General features: G+C 61.7%; 2 protein-coding genes across 6 annotated transcripts; both read right to left on the minus strand.

Moving 5' to 3' along the window:
* Positions 1–1,277: 1,277 nt before the first annotated feature.
* Positions 1,278–8,497, minus strand: PYCR1 (pyrroline-5-carboxylate reductase 1). 5 transcript variants are annotated; one of them, XM_060645115.2, is made up of 9 exons: positions 8,411–8,497; positions 7,172–7,314; positions 5,097–5,220; positions 4,816–4,886; positions 3,961–4,140; positions 3,534–3,755; positions 3,266–3,358; positions 2,955–3,118; positions 1,278–2,097 (listed from the first exon to the last, which is right to left on the minus strand). In XM_060645115.2, the coding sequence occupies exons 2-9, from the start codon at positions 7,298–7,300 to the stop codon at positions 1,944–1,946; spliced, it is 1,137 nt and encodes a 378-aa protein (XP_060501098.2). In that variant the 5' UTR covers positions 7,301–7,314; positions 8,411–8,497; the 3' UTR covers positions 1,278–1,943. The 5 variants fall into 5 exon arrangements, with proteins under 5 accessions (XP_060501098.2, XP_060501099.2, XP_060501100.2 ...); XM_060645116.2 differs by lacking the exon at positions 3,266–3,358; XM_060645117.2 differs by lacking the exons at positions 7,172–7,314; positions 8,411–8,497 and adding an exon at positions 5,631–5,733.
* MYADML2 (myeloid associated differentiation marker like 2) lies at positions 8,474–10,999 on the minus strand. The gene has a single exon (XM_060645114.3). It carries the CDS (start codon positions 10,851–10,853, stop codon positions 9,648–9,650), a length of 1,206 nt encoding a protein of 401 aa, XP_060501097.3. The 5' UTR covers positions 10,854–10,999; the 3' UTR covers positions 8,474–9,647.
* Between the last annotated feature and the right edge of the window lie 6,084 nt (positions 11,000–17,083).

The raw sequence follows: 17,083 nt of genomic DNA on the forward strand, positions 1-17,083 counted from the left end.
TGTCAGAGCTAGCAGTGACGGGGGCCAGGAAGGTACGCCAGACTGACCTTCACCCACTGAGACCCCTGTCAAGGCTCCTGCTTGGACTCATTGCAGGACCGCAATGCTTCCCACCTGGCACTTGTGGGCCCCTGGCCCTTGAAGCCCGTCCGCCTCCCTGACCTGCTCTGATCGCATGTACAACACGTCCCCGCTCCCCTCCACAGTGTGCTCCCGCTTACAACGCCTTCCCCGGACACCTGTCCCCACAGGACCCTCGGGGGCCTCACCCGCCTCCGCAGCCTTCCTGCCCAGGCCACTCCCCTCCCTCAGGCTCATTTGCCTTTCCTGCTTCCCCACCTGTGGAACTTTGGCTTGATGAAGAACCACAGATGGAAGGCTCACGAGTCCTGCCTGCTGGAACCCAGCACATTCTTCGTGGGTCAGAGTAAAGCCTCCCTGCAAAGCTCATCTGGACCCGTGCCTCCTCCTAGGCCGTGATGTGCCTCTTCCCCTCTTCAGACTCACCAGCTCACTTTCCTCAGACCCACAGCACGGGGGGGGGGGGGGGGGGGGGGGGGGGCGGGGGGGGCAGCACTGCCCCTCGTCGTATTGGCCGGTGTCTAACACACAGCAGACGCCCAGTGAGACTGGTCTTGACTTGAAGGGATTAGCTGGGGACCAGCTTTGGTCCTGGGCAGGCCTGTGGCACCACCTCTTCTGAGAACATCTTTTTCCCAGGGGGAGGGTGACAAGGTGCTGTCAGGGAAGGGGTGATTCTGGGCACTCACTGCCCACCCCTGCACACACAGGGCCTATGATGGGGCTCACACCTTAGGAGGGACCCACAGACATTCCAGGCCCAGATGTATATACATCTACTAGTCCTATTTCTCTGGAGAGCCCGACGTACCTCCGCAGGGGGCTCCTTCCTCACCTGCCCCTGCCAGCGTGGGTTGAGACATGTGCCCCTGCTACACTGGGAGATGTGGAGGGTGGAGAGGCCGGCGCCCCTCCCAGAGCAGGGCCCGCCAAGCCCAGCCTTCGGTGCCGGCCTCTGGCCACAACACTTGTGATGGGGGCCCAAAGCAGTACACTCTTCCCCAGAAGCTCCCTCCACTACTGCTGACTGGGAGACCCAGCCCCCCCACCCCCCGCCCGAGCCAGAATGCCGTGCAAAAATAGGGCTCCAGGACCTGTGGGCTGCTGATGGCCTCTAAGATTACACCCAACAAGGACCCTCTAGGGCAGCTGGGGCCTTCCCTTCACACGTGGTGACAGAGGTAGAATCAAGGCACTGACTTGGAAACCAATGTATTTAACCTAAAAGGTCAGGAGAGAAGTGACAGGCTTGTAAGTTGGGTCAGGAATGGGAGACGGGGGCCTTAACGGTCGGGACTATCGAAGAGCCCTTTTCTCAAATGCCAAACGGAGATAACGGGCAGTGGTCCTGCTCTCTGGACCGAACCCTCTGGTCCTTCTCACACGGAGAAGGAGGCATCCCCCCAAGTGGAGGTCGGGGAAGGGGCAGGAGTGGGACGAAGTTCTCTCCTTGGCTGGGCCTTCACGGGAGTCGGGGGTGCGGGGCGGGAGAGGGGGACTTGACCTTTGTACTCAGCAAGGGGCCAGGCCCCAAGCCAGCTGACCACGGGGAGTTAGCTCAGGCCTCCTGAGCTCCAGAGGAAGTGGTCCTGACCCGGTGTGGGGGCAAAGGAAAGGTAGGCTGAGGTCGGAGAACCCAGCTCTGTTCTGGGGAGGAAGCCCTCAGTGACTGGAGATCCCCACTGGGACGTGATGTGCCCCATCCCGGGTCACAACCCCAGCTGACCCCCGAGCTGACCAGAGTCGTGGGAGGCAGGCCGCCGCGGTGACACACTGAGGCCTGGGGCTAAGAACACACAGCCTCAGGGTTGCAGGCCCAGGAGGGAAGAGGAGGGGAGAGCGGCGCGGGCTTGTCCGGCACCTCAGTTCCTCTTGCCTGCCGGGGCCAGGCTGTGGGGCGGCAGCTTGGAGTGGCCGGAGGGGGCCAGCGAGGACTCCAGCTTCACCTTGTCCAGGACGGTCTTCTTGATGGAGGCCGGCGAGACCTTCTCCTGGTCGGCCATGGACTGCAGCTCCCTGAGGAGACAGTGGGGAGGGTTCGGTCCGAGGCTCTGTCTCCCTCCTGAGCCCGACCGTCCCCCAGGGAAGACGAGCGCCTGCCTCCCCGGCACTGCTGGACAGTCACACCCACCTCGCGGCCTTCGCACCCACGGTTCCCTCCACCAGCCACCCCTCCGCCAGATGGCCATCTGCCTCCCTCACCCCTCCCGCAGATCAGCTCAGGGTCACCGGATCCACTAACAGCACCCAGACCCCAGCCCATCGTGCCCCAAGTGTGGGACATGTGCCTCATCTGTATCCCCTGAAGGCTGGGGCGGGGGGGCTGCATCCCAGCTCTGCCGTCGTGTCGTGGCGCCTGGAGAAGTTCTGGGTTTCGGCCGTGGCCGGCAGGGATGTGAGAGGGATGCCTGTCCATCCGGCAGATCCAGACTAGAGACAATGGCTCCGAGCCAAGATACTAACCCTGCCGCCCTCCTCTCTGATTTCCTTCCTGGTCTCACCGAGCCGGTGCCAGCGCACAGAGGCACGTCCTGGGCCCGGCCTGCCGTCTAACTTGCTTAATCTCCCCAGGAGGAGGAGCTCGGGAGGAAGGTGTTGTCAGACCCACAGGGATCCCCTCCGGTTCCCCCAGGCCTGCCTCCCCGGCTTGGACGCGATCCCCCCCGCCCCCCGGTCTGAGGGCCACAGTGGGGAGACTGTGGGGAGCAGAGGGCAGGCGCCGAGGGCAGCCCGTCCTCACAGGACAACGGATGGTGAGGGGCACCGCCGCCAGGCCTCGATAAGCATCCGCTGAGCGATGGCTGAGCACAGCGTGCGGGGGCTCCTGTGCTGGGGCGCGCAGCCCCGAGTAGGCGGCGGCGGCGGGGGCCCACCGTGTGCGGGTGCAGGAGGCCTCCACGGCATTGATGAGGAGCGAACGGAAACCCCCGCTCTCCAGCACGTGCAGGGCATGGATGGTGGCCCCACCGGGAGAGCAGACGTTGTCCTTGAGCTGGCCAGGGTGCTTTTCCGAGTCCAGGAGCATCTTGGAGGCTCCCTGCAGCCAGAGAGAGAGCCGGCTGCCGCGGGGGCACCCCTGCCCCCGGCCCCCCTGCACGTCCACTCTCCACCCACCCGCCTGGGGGCGACAGCATCGGGCCTGGCAAGGAGTGGCCCCCAACAAGGCGTCAAGGAAAACACTGACCAGCAGAGCCTGGGCCCCGAGGCGGATGGCCAGGCGCCGCGGAAGCCCCATCTTCACGCCGCCGTCGGCCAGGGCCTCCAGGGCTGTGAACGCCTGCAGGGAGAAGGCGCCTGAACCTCCGCCCTAGGCCTTTCCTCCTTCTCCTCCAGGCAACGGTGGGTCCAGCAGCTCTGCCCACGGCAACCGAGCAGGGAGGAGTAGGGAGGATGTGCCCTGAGGTCCCCGCACTGCCCACCGCCACCAGCTGCCACCCACCCCCAGGCCTCACATAGGCTGGGCCGCTGCCACTGAGCCCCGTGACAGCATCGATTAGGTCCTCCTCCACCTCGGTGCAGAAGCCCACACTACTCATGAGCTGCTCCAGGAGCCTGCCGTCTTCCACCTGGGCGTGGGTGCCCGTGGCGTACACGGTGGCCCCCTCCCGCACCACGACAGGTGTATTGGTCATGCAGCGGATGACTTTAGGGGCTGGCCGGAACGCCGTCAGCTTCTGGAGGAGAAACCGGCTGTGCGTCCATCCCACCCAGCAGGGTGTGCGGGGCACGCGTGTGAACACACTCACGCAAGCAGCGTGTCCCCGCCCTCCCCGTGGGCCGGGCCAGTGCGCCCGTTTCACAGCCAGAGCTCCTGACCACCGGGCAGCATCCGCCTCCACCCGCTCTGCAGATCCCACCGGCCTGGACCCACAGGCCCACCTTCTCGATGGAGCTGATGGTGACACCAGCCGCGCAGGACACCACGATGTGCCGATCTTCAACGTCGGCGCCGATCTCGTCCAGGATGAAGGGGATGATGTGCGGCTTCACGGCCAGGAAGAGCACGTCACTGTGCCTCACGGTCTCCTTGTTGTGGGACGTCAGGTTCACGCCCATCTTCTGCGGGGAGTGCAGACGTGGGCTCAGCCTGCCCCGCCCAGTGTCCTCCCCAAGCCCCACGTAGAGAACAGCACAGACGCTGCTGAGAATGTAGACGGCCAGGGTCGAGGGCTCAGGGTGTGGAGCTCTGCCGGCCTCCAGCCGCCCTTCCCGCCCCAAAGTGGAAGAAGCACTCGGCCCCGGAATAGGTCCCCTGCACAAACAGAAGAGGGGTGCCGCATCCCTGCCACAGCCCTGACCCACCCTGCCTCGGGCTGTCATCTCCCTGGTGTCCGGGTGGAAAGTCTCCAGCCTGGAGCCCACCCCACCCTTGGATCTGGAGCCAACGTATTCAGTCCCCAGATGTGTCTGACCTGGCCCCCACCGTCCCTGTGGAGGCTCCTTGGCGAACCCCATTCCAGACCAGCACACCCTCCCCACCAGCGACACCTGGGTCCCAAGAGCTAAGCAAGAGGGGCTATCAGCAGGCCAGGAGGCAGGGTCTGTGACATGCTCCCCCCAAGGCTCTTCTCTCATGAGCGGGGGAGGGGGGTGGGAGGGTGGTGGTGGCATGGTGTCTCCCGCCGGGACCTCCACCCCCGGCCCTTAGGGTCAAGGCTATCACACACTCTCCCCAGACACACTGACTAGCCCCTTCAGCGACTGCCTCCCTGACCCCCTCCACCCTGCACCTACCCTGAGGGCAGAAACTGTGGCCAGGTCCATGTCTGGGGAGCTGGCCATTATCTTGTGGGCAGCCAGGATGCCTGCGGGGAACAGAGTTCCTTCCTCAAGGCCTGGCCTGGCCTCCCTCCCTCCCATTCCCAGGAAGGAAAGTGGAAATCCCACCGCTCAGAGTAAAACAGCAATCCCTGAGCCACCCCAGACACCCCAAGGCTGCCACTTCCCACAGGACTCAAACCCCTGCCTCCACCCGCCCCCCCTGCACAAGGGGCCCTCCCGGCTGAGGAGCCTACCTGCTGCTGTGAAGCCCTTGGCCAAGGCGAAGGCCAGCTGGCCCGCCCCGATAAAGCCCACGCTCATGCTGGACGCAGGCCCCGCCCACAGCCCTCGCAGCTGGCACCGGATACGCAGGGGCAGCTGCGGGGCGAGATGGGGCAGGATCCACAGCAAGAAGAAGTTAGGTGTGCAGTGCCAGGCTTGGCCACTGGGCCGCTGGCCCTGCGCCCATTTCCCCCCCCCCCCCCAACCCCTCCATCCCAGCTGGTCCAACTTTCCCCTCTGCTGCCCGGCAGCCCCGACGTGGTAACTGTTCCAGTCTCCCTGCCCACAGTGCCGTTTCCGACCTGCTCCCGCGGGTCTCGGACCAAGGAGACAGGGAGGGGCGCGCCGACCTCCGGAAGGGGTCGAAGAGGGGCGGGGGGCGACGGATCGGGCCCGGAAGCTCCCCACGGCCGAGCTACCCCTCCCCTTCCTCGAGCCGGTGTGCGGATGCGCAGCCCCTCCCCGCACCCCCGCCCCCGCAGGACCCCAGCCCAGCGCGCGCTCACCCAGTTACCCCGCGCAGGTCTCCCGGCTCCCCAGAACCGCGCCCGCCACGCGGCACCCGGGCCCCGCCGGCCCCGCCTCCGCAGCTGCAGCCAATCGGCAGCGCGGCCGCCAGACGCCGGCCAATCGAGGGGCGCGGGAGGCGCCGAGGGGCGGTTGCATCAGCCGCTTGCCCCGCGCCCCCGCCCACCCCGCGAGGTCCCCGCGCGCCGGGTCTGCGCGCCCCCGATTGCGCGTGGGGCCTGGGGCGCCGGGAGCGCCGGCCGGAAGCTCTGCCCGCGGGGCCTGGGTGGACCACGCGAGCTCGGGCACGCCAGGCTGGTGTCCTAGTGGCGCGGCGGCTGATGGCTGCTACTGGATCATCCTGTTTGGAGACGCCCAACCGTGTAACAGTTTTGCTTGTTTGCTTAGGGATTTTTTTTGTCCTGGTTTTTGTTTTTGTTTTTTGTTTTGTGGGAGAGTTGAAAACAATTTGCAAGATGGAAACATTTAAAGCATACAATTTTGATAGTGTATTTTGTCGCTTTAAAATAATTTTATTGTAGGGGCGCTTGGTTAAGCGTCTGACTATGGCTCAGGTCATGGTCTCGTGGTTTGTGGGTTGGAGGCTGGTATCAGGCTCTCTGCTGGCAACCCAGAGCCCGCTTCTGATCCACTGTCCCCCTTCTCTTTGCCCCTCCCCTGCTCATTCTCTCTCTTTCTCAAAATAAATAAACTTAAAAAAAAAAAAAGGCAAAAATTTCTCTTTGTACCAAGAGGCTTGGAAACTGGAAAGGATAGCCTAAGCCTTTTTGGGCTCTTAAAATTAAGGGGCACCTGGGAGGTCTAGGTCAATCCCCTTTGACATCCAGACCCTCTTCTTCCCAACTGGGGTTTTCTCTGGGAGTCTTCTCTAGGGCTCTGGGGTGACAGAAGCCATAGACCAATTACCATGTAAACCGCTCCAAACAGGTGCTTCGGGTGGGTGGTGATAAACCAGTAAATAGAAGATGAGATCCCATAGTGTTCCCCCAGCTCCCATGGAGCACCCCCATGTCTCCTGACATCTGGTCACCTGAAATCCTGACATCTTTGGCCCTGCATTTGGAAGAACGGGTCATTTTTCCCCTGAGGACTCACTCAGAACTCATCCGAGTTGAGTTTGCATTTGGGTTTCAGGATAGTCCAGGGTCTCAGTCAGCAGCAGAGTTAAGGGCAAAGTAAGAAGTCATCATCGTTGGGGCGTCTGGGTGGCTCAGTCGGGTGAGCGTCCGACTCTTGATTTCAGCTCAGGTCATGATCCTAGGGATTGAGCCCCACATCAGGTTCCCCACTGAGCATGGAGCCTGCCTAAGATTCTCTCTCCCTCTCTCTGTCTCTGCCCCCTCCCCAGCTTTCTCTCCCTCTAAAAAAATGAACGAATAAAAGAAGTTATAATCATTGACAATCCGTCCTTGCCCCCAGCCCCGGGGAAGGGGTGAGCTGCTCTATTTTTTCAGTTCTGTATCTTCAATGGTGACAGATTGCTCTAAAACCTGATTTCAGCATCACCCGGATGTCGTACCTCGGAAGCAGGGCTGTGAGCTCTTGTTGACAGAGCGATGACTGACGATAACGCCACCAGACCACCGTGTGCTGACCGTGTGTGCAAGGTGGACTTCCTGGCCTCCTCCGCACGCCTGTATCTGGGCATTTAGCCCTCACCCTCTGAGGAAGGGGCCATCGTAAGAAGCCCTTCCCCGGTCGGCGCCCCCGGGCTCCATGCCCGCCACACCTCTGACCCCCCGGAACCCCTACCTCAGGACCCACGTGCCCCTGACTCCCGCCCACCGACATCTGGCCTCGAGCCCACTCCTCTTGTCCACCGTGGACTGTCTGGGGGTGGCCCAGACTCAAGCCCATACACAGAAAACCCAGCAGTCCCACTGAGTTTTGCCTGACTGTATAATCAAAGGACAGAACCCCCTCCTTTGGAAAGTACTGTTTTTCAAGTGATAAAAACAAATAACTCCCTCCTCCAAAATGAGAAAGTCCTCTTGCCCCGGAGGTGACTCTGGGGAGAACATCCCAAGGCTCCTCCTGGGGGACTCCGCCATGCTTATGCTGAGTCCAGGATCCCTCCCTGCCTCTGTCTCCCTCTCAGGACCTTTGCAATTGAGGGTGGCTGGTGCCCTGGGGGCACAAGGCCCCTGGGCAGTGAGGAAATTGGGGAGTTGGCGACCGATGACCATTCCTGAAGTGTGGCCAGAAAAGGAAGGAAGACTGGTCGGTGTCCAGGCCTCCCTGTGGGCGAGGAAGGACGTGGCGCCCATGTTCCTTTGTCACCTGGAGATGTACCCTAGAGGGTACCATCTAGCCCCCGCTCTCCCTCACTCTCCCTCAGCCCCTGGAGGCCCTCAGGACCCTCCAGGACGCAGCCTCCTGGCCCCTTTGAGGATCTCCGTTGAGCCCTAACACCCACCCCTCCAGGTGAAGGACCCCTGTCCTGTCAGCCGCCTGTCTCACACTCTGCCTGGCGCCAGCGCAAGGGAACCCTGGGAAGCCCGCCTAAAAGCCGCTTGGGCTCGGCTGCCCCGGCACAGCGGCCGCTCTGCCCAAGGCTGTGCCCCTGGCAGCCCCCGGCAGCGGTGTGGGCGGTGTGACCCGGAGCCCCACCGGGAGGGGGGAGACGATCTTGGCGGCACCTTCACCCCTCCCACTGCCCACTGAGGAGGAGGACACCGCCTGCTTCTTCCCCAAGAGGCTGTCCCCCGGCCACGTCCTCCCTCAGTCAAGCCTAGTTTCAGCCCTTCTTCCGACTCACGTTGGAGGGATGGCCCAGGAGGTGCCCTCGGCCATTGGCAGAGACTGCTAACCAGAGCCAGGATGCGGGTCAACATTGGCGTTTATTTCCTGCTCGAGGCCCTAGACCCCTCTCCGGGCCAAGGGGCTGCTGTACTCTGGGGTGGCCCCGTCTGGGCTCCTGAGCAGGAGAAGCTGGCTAGAGCGTGGAGAGTGACAGTCCCGATGGGCTCTGGTGGTCAGCGGCCAGGTGAACGGATACTTGAGTGGAGGTCATGGGCCTGGGAGTACCAGGGAGGGACCCGGGGCCCAGGCGCTGTGGCCGAGGGGCTGGGCCCTCCCCCAGTGGTTCCAGACTAGCCTCCCTGGCCCCCCCCCCCCCCCCCCCCCACCGCAAGCTCTGCAGAAGCTGATGCCCGGGGCTGATGGTGAGCGCCTGGCGGGCACTCCCTCCCTGGGTGGGGACCCACCTCCCCGCCACCCCCCCAGCATTCTGTGCTCATTGTGGTGCGTCTGAGGCTGCCTTGTGTGACCACACCGTGGCCCTTGTCCTTGTTATAGCCACGTGGAGGTGGGCAAGGTGGGCCCCAAGTCCTGGCTCCTTCTCTTTGAGCTGGCACACAGATTCCCCAGCAGGGCCCTGTTGAGACAGCCTCCTTCCAGGGCCCTGGGAACCCTTCCCTCAAGTCTACAGGAGCCAGGTCCCCTTGTCCCTCTGCTGGTCCAGCTCTGGCCCTCTCCTGGGTTCCTTTCCATCCCCTTCCCATACCTGCAGGAATTGTCCCCTTTCCAACTCTGCTTAGGTCACACAGCCTGAGTGTGATCTCCAGACGCTGACGTGCACGTGGGGCTGCCTCCAAAATCCTAGCCTCAGTGGCCCCATCTCTAAAGTGGGTCACCACAGCGCCTACTTCAAAGGCTTCTTGTGTTACAGTGGGTAGCACTGAGCCAGGGAAAGCCAGGAAATGGAGAGAGGGAGAGAGAGAGAGAGGGAGAGAGATGGAGATAGAAAGAGACAGAGAGGGCTGGGAGCTATCTCGGGGAGGACCCTCGCCTGTGTCCTGCTCAGGGCTGCCAGCCCGTCTGTCTTCCCTCCCTCCTCCCCAAGCCTAGCTGCGGAGCACTGCCCGAGGTCCAGGAGCACCTGTCCTGCCTGCCTCCCTCCAGCCTGCTCCTTCGGGGTCTGGGTTCACCCGGTCACCCCCCAAGGTGCCGGGAGCCCCTGGGGAGCACAGGTGGGTGGACTGCTGCCCACAGGGCTACAGGGGGGGCACGAAGCGGATCCTCTGGGAGTAGGCGAGGTCGGCGACGTAGAGGAGCAGGTTGACGTAGGTGAAGGTGGCCACCACCAGCTGGCTGTCCCAGAAGCAGCCGCCTCTGGGGCAGTCAGGGGGCCGTCCGGGCTCACCGTACTTGGGGTCGAAACAGAAGACGGGCCAGATGACCGCGGCACTGAGGTAGAGGAGCACGGCCAGGAAGGTATAGACCACCACCAGACGGTCGAAGGGGCAGCCCAGGCCCCCCGTGTGGCCCGTCACGCTCAGGACCACCATGGCCACCGTGGCCAGGAAGCACAGGCTGTAGACGGCCACGCACCACTGGGTGGCCACGTAGCGCCCGTAGCGGCTGTCGTAGACCAGGGCCCCAAAGATGATGCAGGCCACGAAGGCCTGGACGATCTTGAGGAGCCCCGACACCGTGGCCATGTAGCTGGCCACCTGGCCCGGCCGGGCCCGGGTCAGGGCGACCTCCGCGGCGTAGGCCAGGAAGAGGAGCCCGGCGAAGACGCTGGCTGCCAGGCGGAAGTCCCGGGCGGCGCAGCCCGCGGGCTCGGGCGGGCACTCCAGCCGGGTGAAGTACAGCGGGTAGATGACGGCGGCCGTGGCCGACAGCAGCGTGGCCAGCATGGCGAAGGCCGCCGTGAAGTTGCCCCAGGAGAGGTGCAGGCAGCTGTGGAGCCGGGTGAACTCACAGGCCACCACGAGGCCCGAGAGGGCAAAGCAGAAACCCCAAGCGGCCACGCAGAAGGTGCCCTGGACGCCCGCGAAGCCGCCCCGGTGGGCCACTAAGCTGAAGGTGGTGCAGCCAAAGGCCAGCTGCAGTACGCGGGCCGTGCCCACGGGGGACGTCACAGCGCCGAGGTGCAGGTACCCGCCCCCGGGGGGCTCCATGGTGCTGCCCATCTGGCCGGCCACGTCGTCCTCGCCTCGCACAGTGCCCGCTGGCGCTGGGGTCCCCGCGGGCCTGCGGCCCCTCTGTCTCCTCCGGCAGCCGTGACAGGTGCCGGCAGCCTGCAGCAGCCGTGACGCCGCCGCCGCCGCGGCCGCCTTGACATTGCCGCAGGACAGCCTCGCTGCTGCCTGTGTGGGGCGGGCCAAGGCTCCCCCCGCCCCCCCCCCCAGCACTATAAATAGGTGGTCACGATTTGAGCCCCGGAATAGCAGCCCGGGCGTGCCCGTCCCCATCCCAGAGGGTCATCTGACCCCTGCGTCCCCGCCAAGCCCCCGCTAGCACCGTCCGTTAACTCCTTGGCTGCTGGCGCTGCCCCACCTCCGGAGCACCTGCGTCTGTCTGTCGGTCAGCTGGCTCCAGGGCCCGCGGGGGAGGGGAGGGAGGACGGCAGAGCCGAGAGAGGAGGTGGGCTTGGAAGCCTCCCGGACCACCTGCTGGGGAGGATCTCCGGGAGGCGGGACCGCAAGGCAGAGGGAGGAGGGGCGGGGGAGGGGGGTTGGGGGCGGGGACTCCGCGGGCTGTCCCCACCCCCCCCCCCCCCAGCCTCCTGGAGGGAGGCTTGGCTCAGAGCTGAGGTGGCCTCAGGGCGGACCCTGCTGAGAGCGTCCCTGGGCTCCTACTCAGCCTGATCTCCTGGAGGTGCTGGGGCTGACCCTGGCGCAGAGTTTTTGTTCTATTTGGGGGTTCATCACGGAGCTCCTCGCTCGTCCTTCCTCAACCTGTAAACTAGAGAAAACTCAGCTCTCCCATTTTGGGGCAGAAGTATTCATAATGTGTGAAATGCTTTTGACGATGGAAAACAACTTTCTAACTGTAAAAGTAGTACCTTGGAGGCCCAGTCAATACAGGAAAAGACAAAGAAAAATCGCCTGTAATTCTGTTGCCTGACCATGAACGTCTCCTGTATGTGTGCCTACTTCTCTTGACTTTTCATTTAGAAAATTATAAAATTTGGGGCGCCTGGGGGACTCAGTCAGTTGAGCGTCCGACTTCCGCTCAGGTCACGATCTTGCGGTTCGTGGGTTCGAGCCCCGCATCGGACTATGCTGACAGCCAGTTGCCTGGAGCCTGCTTCAGATTCAGTGCCTCCCTCCCTCTCTGCCCCCCTCCCCCCTCCCATGCTCTCTCTCTCTCTCTCTCTCTCTCTCAAAAATAAATTAAAAACTTGGGGCGTCTGGGTGGCTCAGTTGGTAGAGCGTCCGACTTCAGCTCAGGTCGTGATCTTGCGGTTCACAAGTTCGAGCCCCGCATCAGGCTCTGGGCAGACAGCTCACAGGCTGGAGCCTGCTTCGGATCGTGTGTCTCCCTCTTCTCTCTGCCCCTCCTCCGCTCATGCTCTGTCTCTCTCGGTCTCTCAAAAATAAATAAAAACACTAAAAAAATTTCAAATTTATGGAAGAATTGCAAGACAACACAATGAACACTCAGACACCTAGATTCAAGAATTGTTAATATTTTGCCCTATTTGTTCTCTTTCCCCACACCAGTAATAATTAATGATATTGACTAATTCTGCAGATATGACAGTTTGCCCCAGACACTTCCATGAGCATCTCCTATGAACAAGGCCATTCTCCCATAGAACCTGAACACAGGGGATTTAAGAATGATCACTTCACACACGGTCCTTATTCCATTTTCCCCCTGTATCCCAAAATACACTTAAAATCTTTTAAAACATTCGCACCAGAATCTGATGGGGATTATGCATTGCAGTGGTCTCTCGTGTCTCCCAGTTATTCTGGAATAGTGTCCATCTCCCGCCCCTCCCCCCCCCTTTTATTATTTATTTATTTACGTACTTTTTATTGTTTAAAAAAAATTTTTTTTTGATGAAAGAGAAATAGAGAGTGAGTTGGGGAGGGGCAGAGACAGAGGGAGAGAGAGAGAATCCCAAGCAGGCTCCACACTGTCAGCACAGAGCCTGACTCGGGGCTCAAACCCACAAACTGTGAGATCATGACCCGAGCCGAAATCAAGAGTTGGACGCTCGACTCGCTGAGCCACCCTGGGTGCCCCTGACACCGTCTTTTTGAAGATTCCAGGCCAGTGGTTTTATAGACTGTCTTTCAACGTGTATTGGCTGTTTCCTCGCGGTTATAGATTCTGCTAAATGCTCTTGGCAGGAAAACCACAGGGAGACGCGCGTGGCCTCAGGGTGCCCGTCGAGAGAATGGTGACCGGATGAGTCCAGAGCGGGAGGCCTGGCTGTCGCTGGGGTGGTGTCCCCAGCACGGGTCTCGTGGCCCCCGCAGTCCTCCCAGGCTCTCAGCAGCCTCTGGAGTCTCTCGTGGGCAGCATTCTCCGTGAACACACACCCCCTTTACAAGTAGACTCGTAGCGGTCCTCTGACCCGATGTGCCTGTTTATGATTTTTCTGGAAGAGTTAATATTATCATGAAAGAAAGGATTCGTGTTGGTTTGCAGGTCGTGAGTCCTCCGAGATGGTGTCTGGACGCTGCAGGCTGGGGGAGGAAGGCCTCGAAAGGTACACCTTCCAGTCCACTGACACTCAGGAGGAAGGCGACCCCGCGTGCGCCCTTGGGAAGGGTTCTGCTTCGTCCCTCCAGGCGTCCGCCATGTGCTCTGCTGACCCTGGACCAGGGAGCAAGGGGACATGGGCCTCCGGCTTGGGGGTGCAGGGAAGATGGGTCAGCTCCCACCGCCCTGCGACCCCAGGGAGCTGGAAGGAAATCCTCTGCTCGGAACAGTTTCATTTACCACAAGCGGACCATGCTTTAGCCAAAGTTCATGCCTCAGCAAGTGGTAACGGTGAACCAAGCCGCGTTCCTCAACGGCTCAATCGGTGGCTGGGGCACAACCCCCCGCATCCTAACCGAAGGGGTCCAGCTTGCCGCACGCGAAACCCTGAGCATTTTGGGAAGACCAGGCCCGGCGTGGCCAGCGCCTTGGGGTGGCCCTGGGCGCTCAGGGACGGCCAGCACACCTGTGCGGGCGGCAGGCAGCCTCCCAGGCACCCTGTGGCAGGTGCGGTGAGTGAGGGGGCACCGCTGTGGGCTTCGGCAGAAGTCGACTCCCTTCCTGAAGACCGGACACCGCACAGACCTTGCTGGGTTTCCAGCTGCCAGCACGGAGATGCCTGGAAATCAGGCCAAGATGCAACGAGAGATGCTGGAGAGGGACAGGCATGGCAGCAGCGAGAGTGTCCCGGCAAGCTGGGACATGGCCTGATAGTGGCCATGGAGTCCAAGTAGGGCAGCATCCCAGGGCCAGCGTCCATGGCTGTCCCACGTCCCCCCGCCCCTGCGGCCCCCTGGCCCTGCAGAGCACGGGGGGCCTCAGTGGCCCTGCCCAGGAGAGAGCTGTGGCCGGCGTGGCCCGGCCAGGGGCCTGGACGGAGCAGCAGGCGCTGTGTCTGAGCCTGGGTGAAGCCCCTTCTGGCCACTTAGTCCCGCATTTCTCTAGCTCCCTGCGCGTGGAGCCCGGCCCTGAGTTCTCTGTGCAGGCGGGCCTGAAACACAGGCAGAGGCAGAAGAAGCGGGGTGGGGGGTCTGCTCAGGGGCAGCCCCCTTGCCTGGGCCCTGCAAGCCTCCCCTTGCCAATTCTTAACCGCTCCCCACCCGGAGGGGCCTACAGAGCTGGAGAGAGCACAGCAAAATCGGCTTCCTTTGCTTTGCAGTCGGGCTCTGCTGCCCACAGCGGGAGACTCGGTCCGCGTGGCCACGCTGGGGAACAGAGGCCAGGCTGGGGGGCTGCTTCGTGGCTGGGACGGTAGCCGGGACCCCTGGGAGCCTGACATGGGACACGTTCCAAATTCCAGACACAGACTCCCCAGTTGCTTGGCGCAAGGCTGCTCGGTGGTGACGTCTTCTGTTCTCAAGCCTCCACTCACTTGTCACAATTAAAAAAACACCGAGAGGGCGCCTGGGTGGCTCAGTCGGTTGAGTATCTGATTTCAGCTCAGGTCATGATCTCGTGGTTCATGAGTTTGAGCCCCGCGTCAGGGTCCGTGCTGACAGCTCAGAGCCTGGAACCTGCTTCACACTCTGTGTCTCCCTCTCTCTCTGCCCCTTTCCTGCTCATGCTCTGTCGCTATCTCTCAAAAATAAATAAACTTAAAAAAAAAAAAAAAACACTGAGAATCTAGCTTCTTGTAGTGCGGAAACAGCAACTAAATGTTCAGTGAATTTAGCCTTTTTTGGGGGGTCATTGAAGGCCCCTCTGAAGAGGGGACAACTTGGCTGTGAGCTGAGTGATGCCACGAGCAGGTGTCCACACGACAGAAAGGCAGGGGTGGCTGCTGTGTGTGCTCAGGGGACACGGAGGCTTGGTAGCTGGAATTTGGGCACGAGGGCCGGCGGTGGGGGCAGGACAGCTGGGAGGGAGGCTCTGGAGGTCCCAGCCACTCTGATGGCAGCCACGGGGAGCGTCTGTGTGCACATCTTGCCTGTGCTGTCGGATATTTTGGCTTTTTTTTTTTTTTTTTTTACATTTCTATTTATTTTTGAAAGAGAGACAGAGACAGAGCGTGAGCGGGGGAGGGGAAGAGAGAGGGAGACAGAGAGTCTGAAGCTCAGAGCCCCACGTGGGACTTGAACCCACAAACTGTGAGATCATGACCTGAGCCAAAGTCGGACGCTTCACCAACTGAGCCACCCAGGAGCCCCGGATCTTTTGGCTTTTTTTGAAGTGTGGAGTTGAAGTTCCAGGCTTCAGGTCCCGGGCAGCAAAGCTTATGCTCTGGTCATCACGTACCGGAAAGCAGGGCCATGGGTTTGGAGTGAACGTTCTGAGCACTTTTTTAATCAACTTTTTACATCTTAGAGCAGTTGCAGGATCGCAGCAAAACCGCCGGGAAGGTCCAGAGCTTGTCCGCGTGCCCGCCCCTCGCGCACAGCCTGCCCACGCACCTGCCGCGGTGCTGTCGGAAGCCTCGTGCAGGGACGTTTCGCCTGCTCGTCCCTCCCCCACCCCGGCAGCCCTGGATCCTTGTCCTGTCCCCACAGCTCTGCCTTTTCCCAGGGTGCCTGGCACTTGGGAGTCACACAGCCTGGAGCCTTTGCAGACCAGCATCTTTCACTCAGTAATATGCATTTAAGGTTCCTCTAGGTCTTTTCCTGGCTTGGTAGCACATTGCTTTTTAGTGCTGAGTAATTGTCTATCGTTTGGATGGACCACAGTTTATTCAAGAAACGGATGCTCAACCGAATGAGCCCCAGGCGCCCCTGGTCTTTTTTTTTTTTTTTTTTTTTTTTTTTTTTTAAGTAGGCTCCACACCCAATGCGGGGCTTGAACTCACAACCCTGACATCAAGAGTCAGTCGTGTGATCTATCGACTGAGCCAGTCAGGAGCCCCCAACCCCCCTGTATTTAAAGTATGTCCTGAGCATTTTTGTTCCCATGGGAGAGTAAAAGCAGCACCATTTCTAGAAAAGCCGAGAACTCAGTGTGGAGAGCGCTGCGTGTCACTTGCTGAGTACTGAGGTTTGGCCGCCCCACGGTCCTTGAGTGTTCTGGGCTCGTTTTGTCACTGGTCCGGCAGTGAAGCACAGCCCGGACAGGCCACTAGGCCGGTGGTAGGTCTCCTCTCTCTCTTCTTCCTTGTCGGGAATGCGTGGAGAAGGGTTTGTTCATTTGGTGACAGAAATCCCGTCGGGTATAACCCACAGGTATGACGTTCAAAGGTGCACAGCGCATCCGAGGAGCTGCCTGCTCACCCCCCAGCCCGCCTCGGACATCTGTCCGATGGTGCCGATGTTGCCGCCCCCCGCTCTTCTCTGCACAAAGAGCTGGGGTTTAGACGGCGCCGCTCGAGTCCCCTGTCCGGCTTGATTGTGGCCCCTTCCGGTGAAGCCCCCCCTGTCGGCCCCTCCCAGCCCCCTCTCCCACCGGGAGTCCCCCATCCACGGGGAGCCTGAGGAAGGGCCGCTCCCCCGAGCCAACAGTCCCCCCTGGATTCCTCTTCTTTCGTCTACAGCCCTTGCCCACCCCATCCCTGAGCTCACTGTCTCCTTCGCCCTTGGGACCGCATGGGTTCCCACAGAAGACCATGGGGCCGCGGTCCCTGGAGACCCCAGGTGGGCCGCTCAGCGCCACCTGGGGAAGCCAACATTGGTGATGAGCGGGCCCAAGGTGGGCTGGGAGGGGCCGCGGCGCTGCTCGGCAGATGACACGGGCCCTCGGCTTCTGCCCCGATCCCTCTCCACCCCACGGTGGCCCTGATGTGTTGGCAGAGCTAGCCAGACCCCAGGGCACGGCCCCCGACCTTGCTGGGCCAGAGGGTGCCGGGCCTCTGAGATTCTCCTGTTCTGGGAACAGGTCTGGGCTCCTGACACGTGTGGTGGGTGCGGAGCCCGGGCTGCCTGGCAGGGATCCTCCCTCTGTCACAGAGGCGGCCTCTCCGGGCCTCAATTCCTTCATCTGTCACTTGGGGCTTGTAATACTTGAGGGCAGCTGGGGCGGTGGTGGGGGGGGGGGGGGGGTTTGTCACCATGCAGGTATG

This window comes from Panthera onca, chromosome E1, assembly GCF_046562875.1.
Source record: "Panthera onca isolate mPanOnc1 chromosome E1, mPanOnc1 haplotype 2, whole genome shotgun sequence".
In the NCBI taxonomy this organism is placed as follows: Eukaryota; Metazoa; Chordata; class Mammalia; order Carnivora; family Felidae; genus Panthera; species Panthera onca.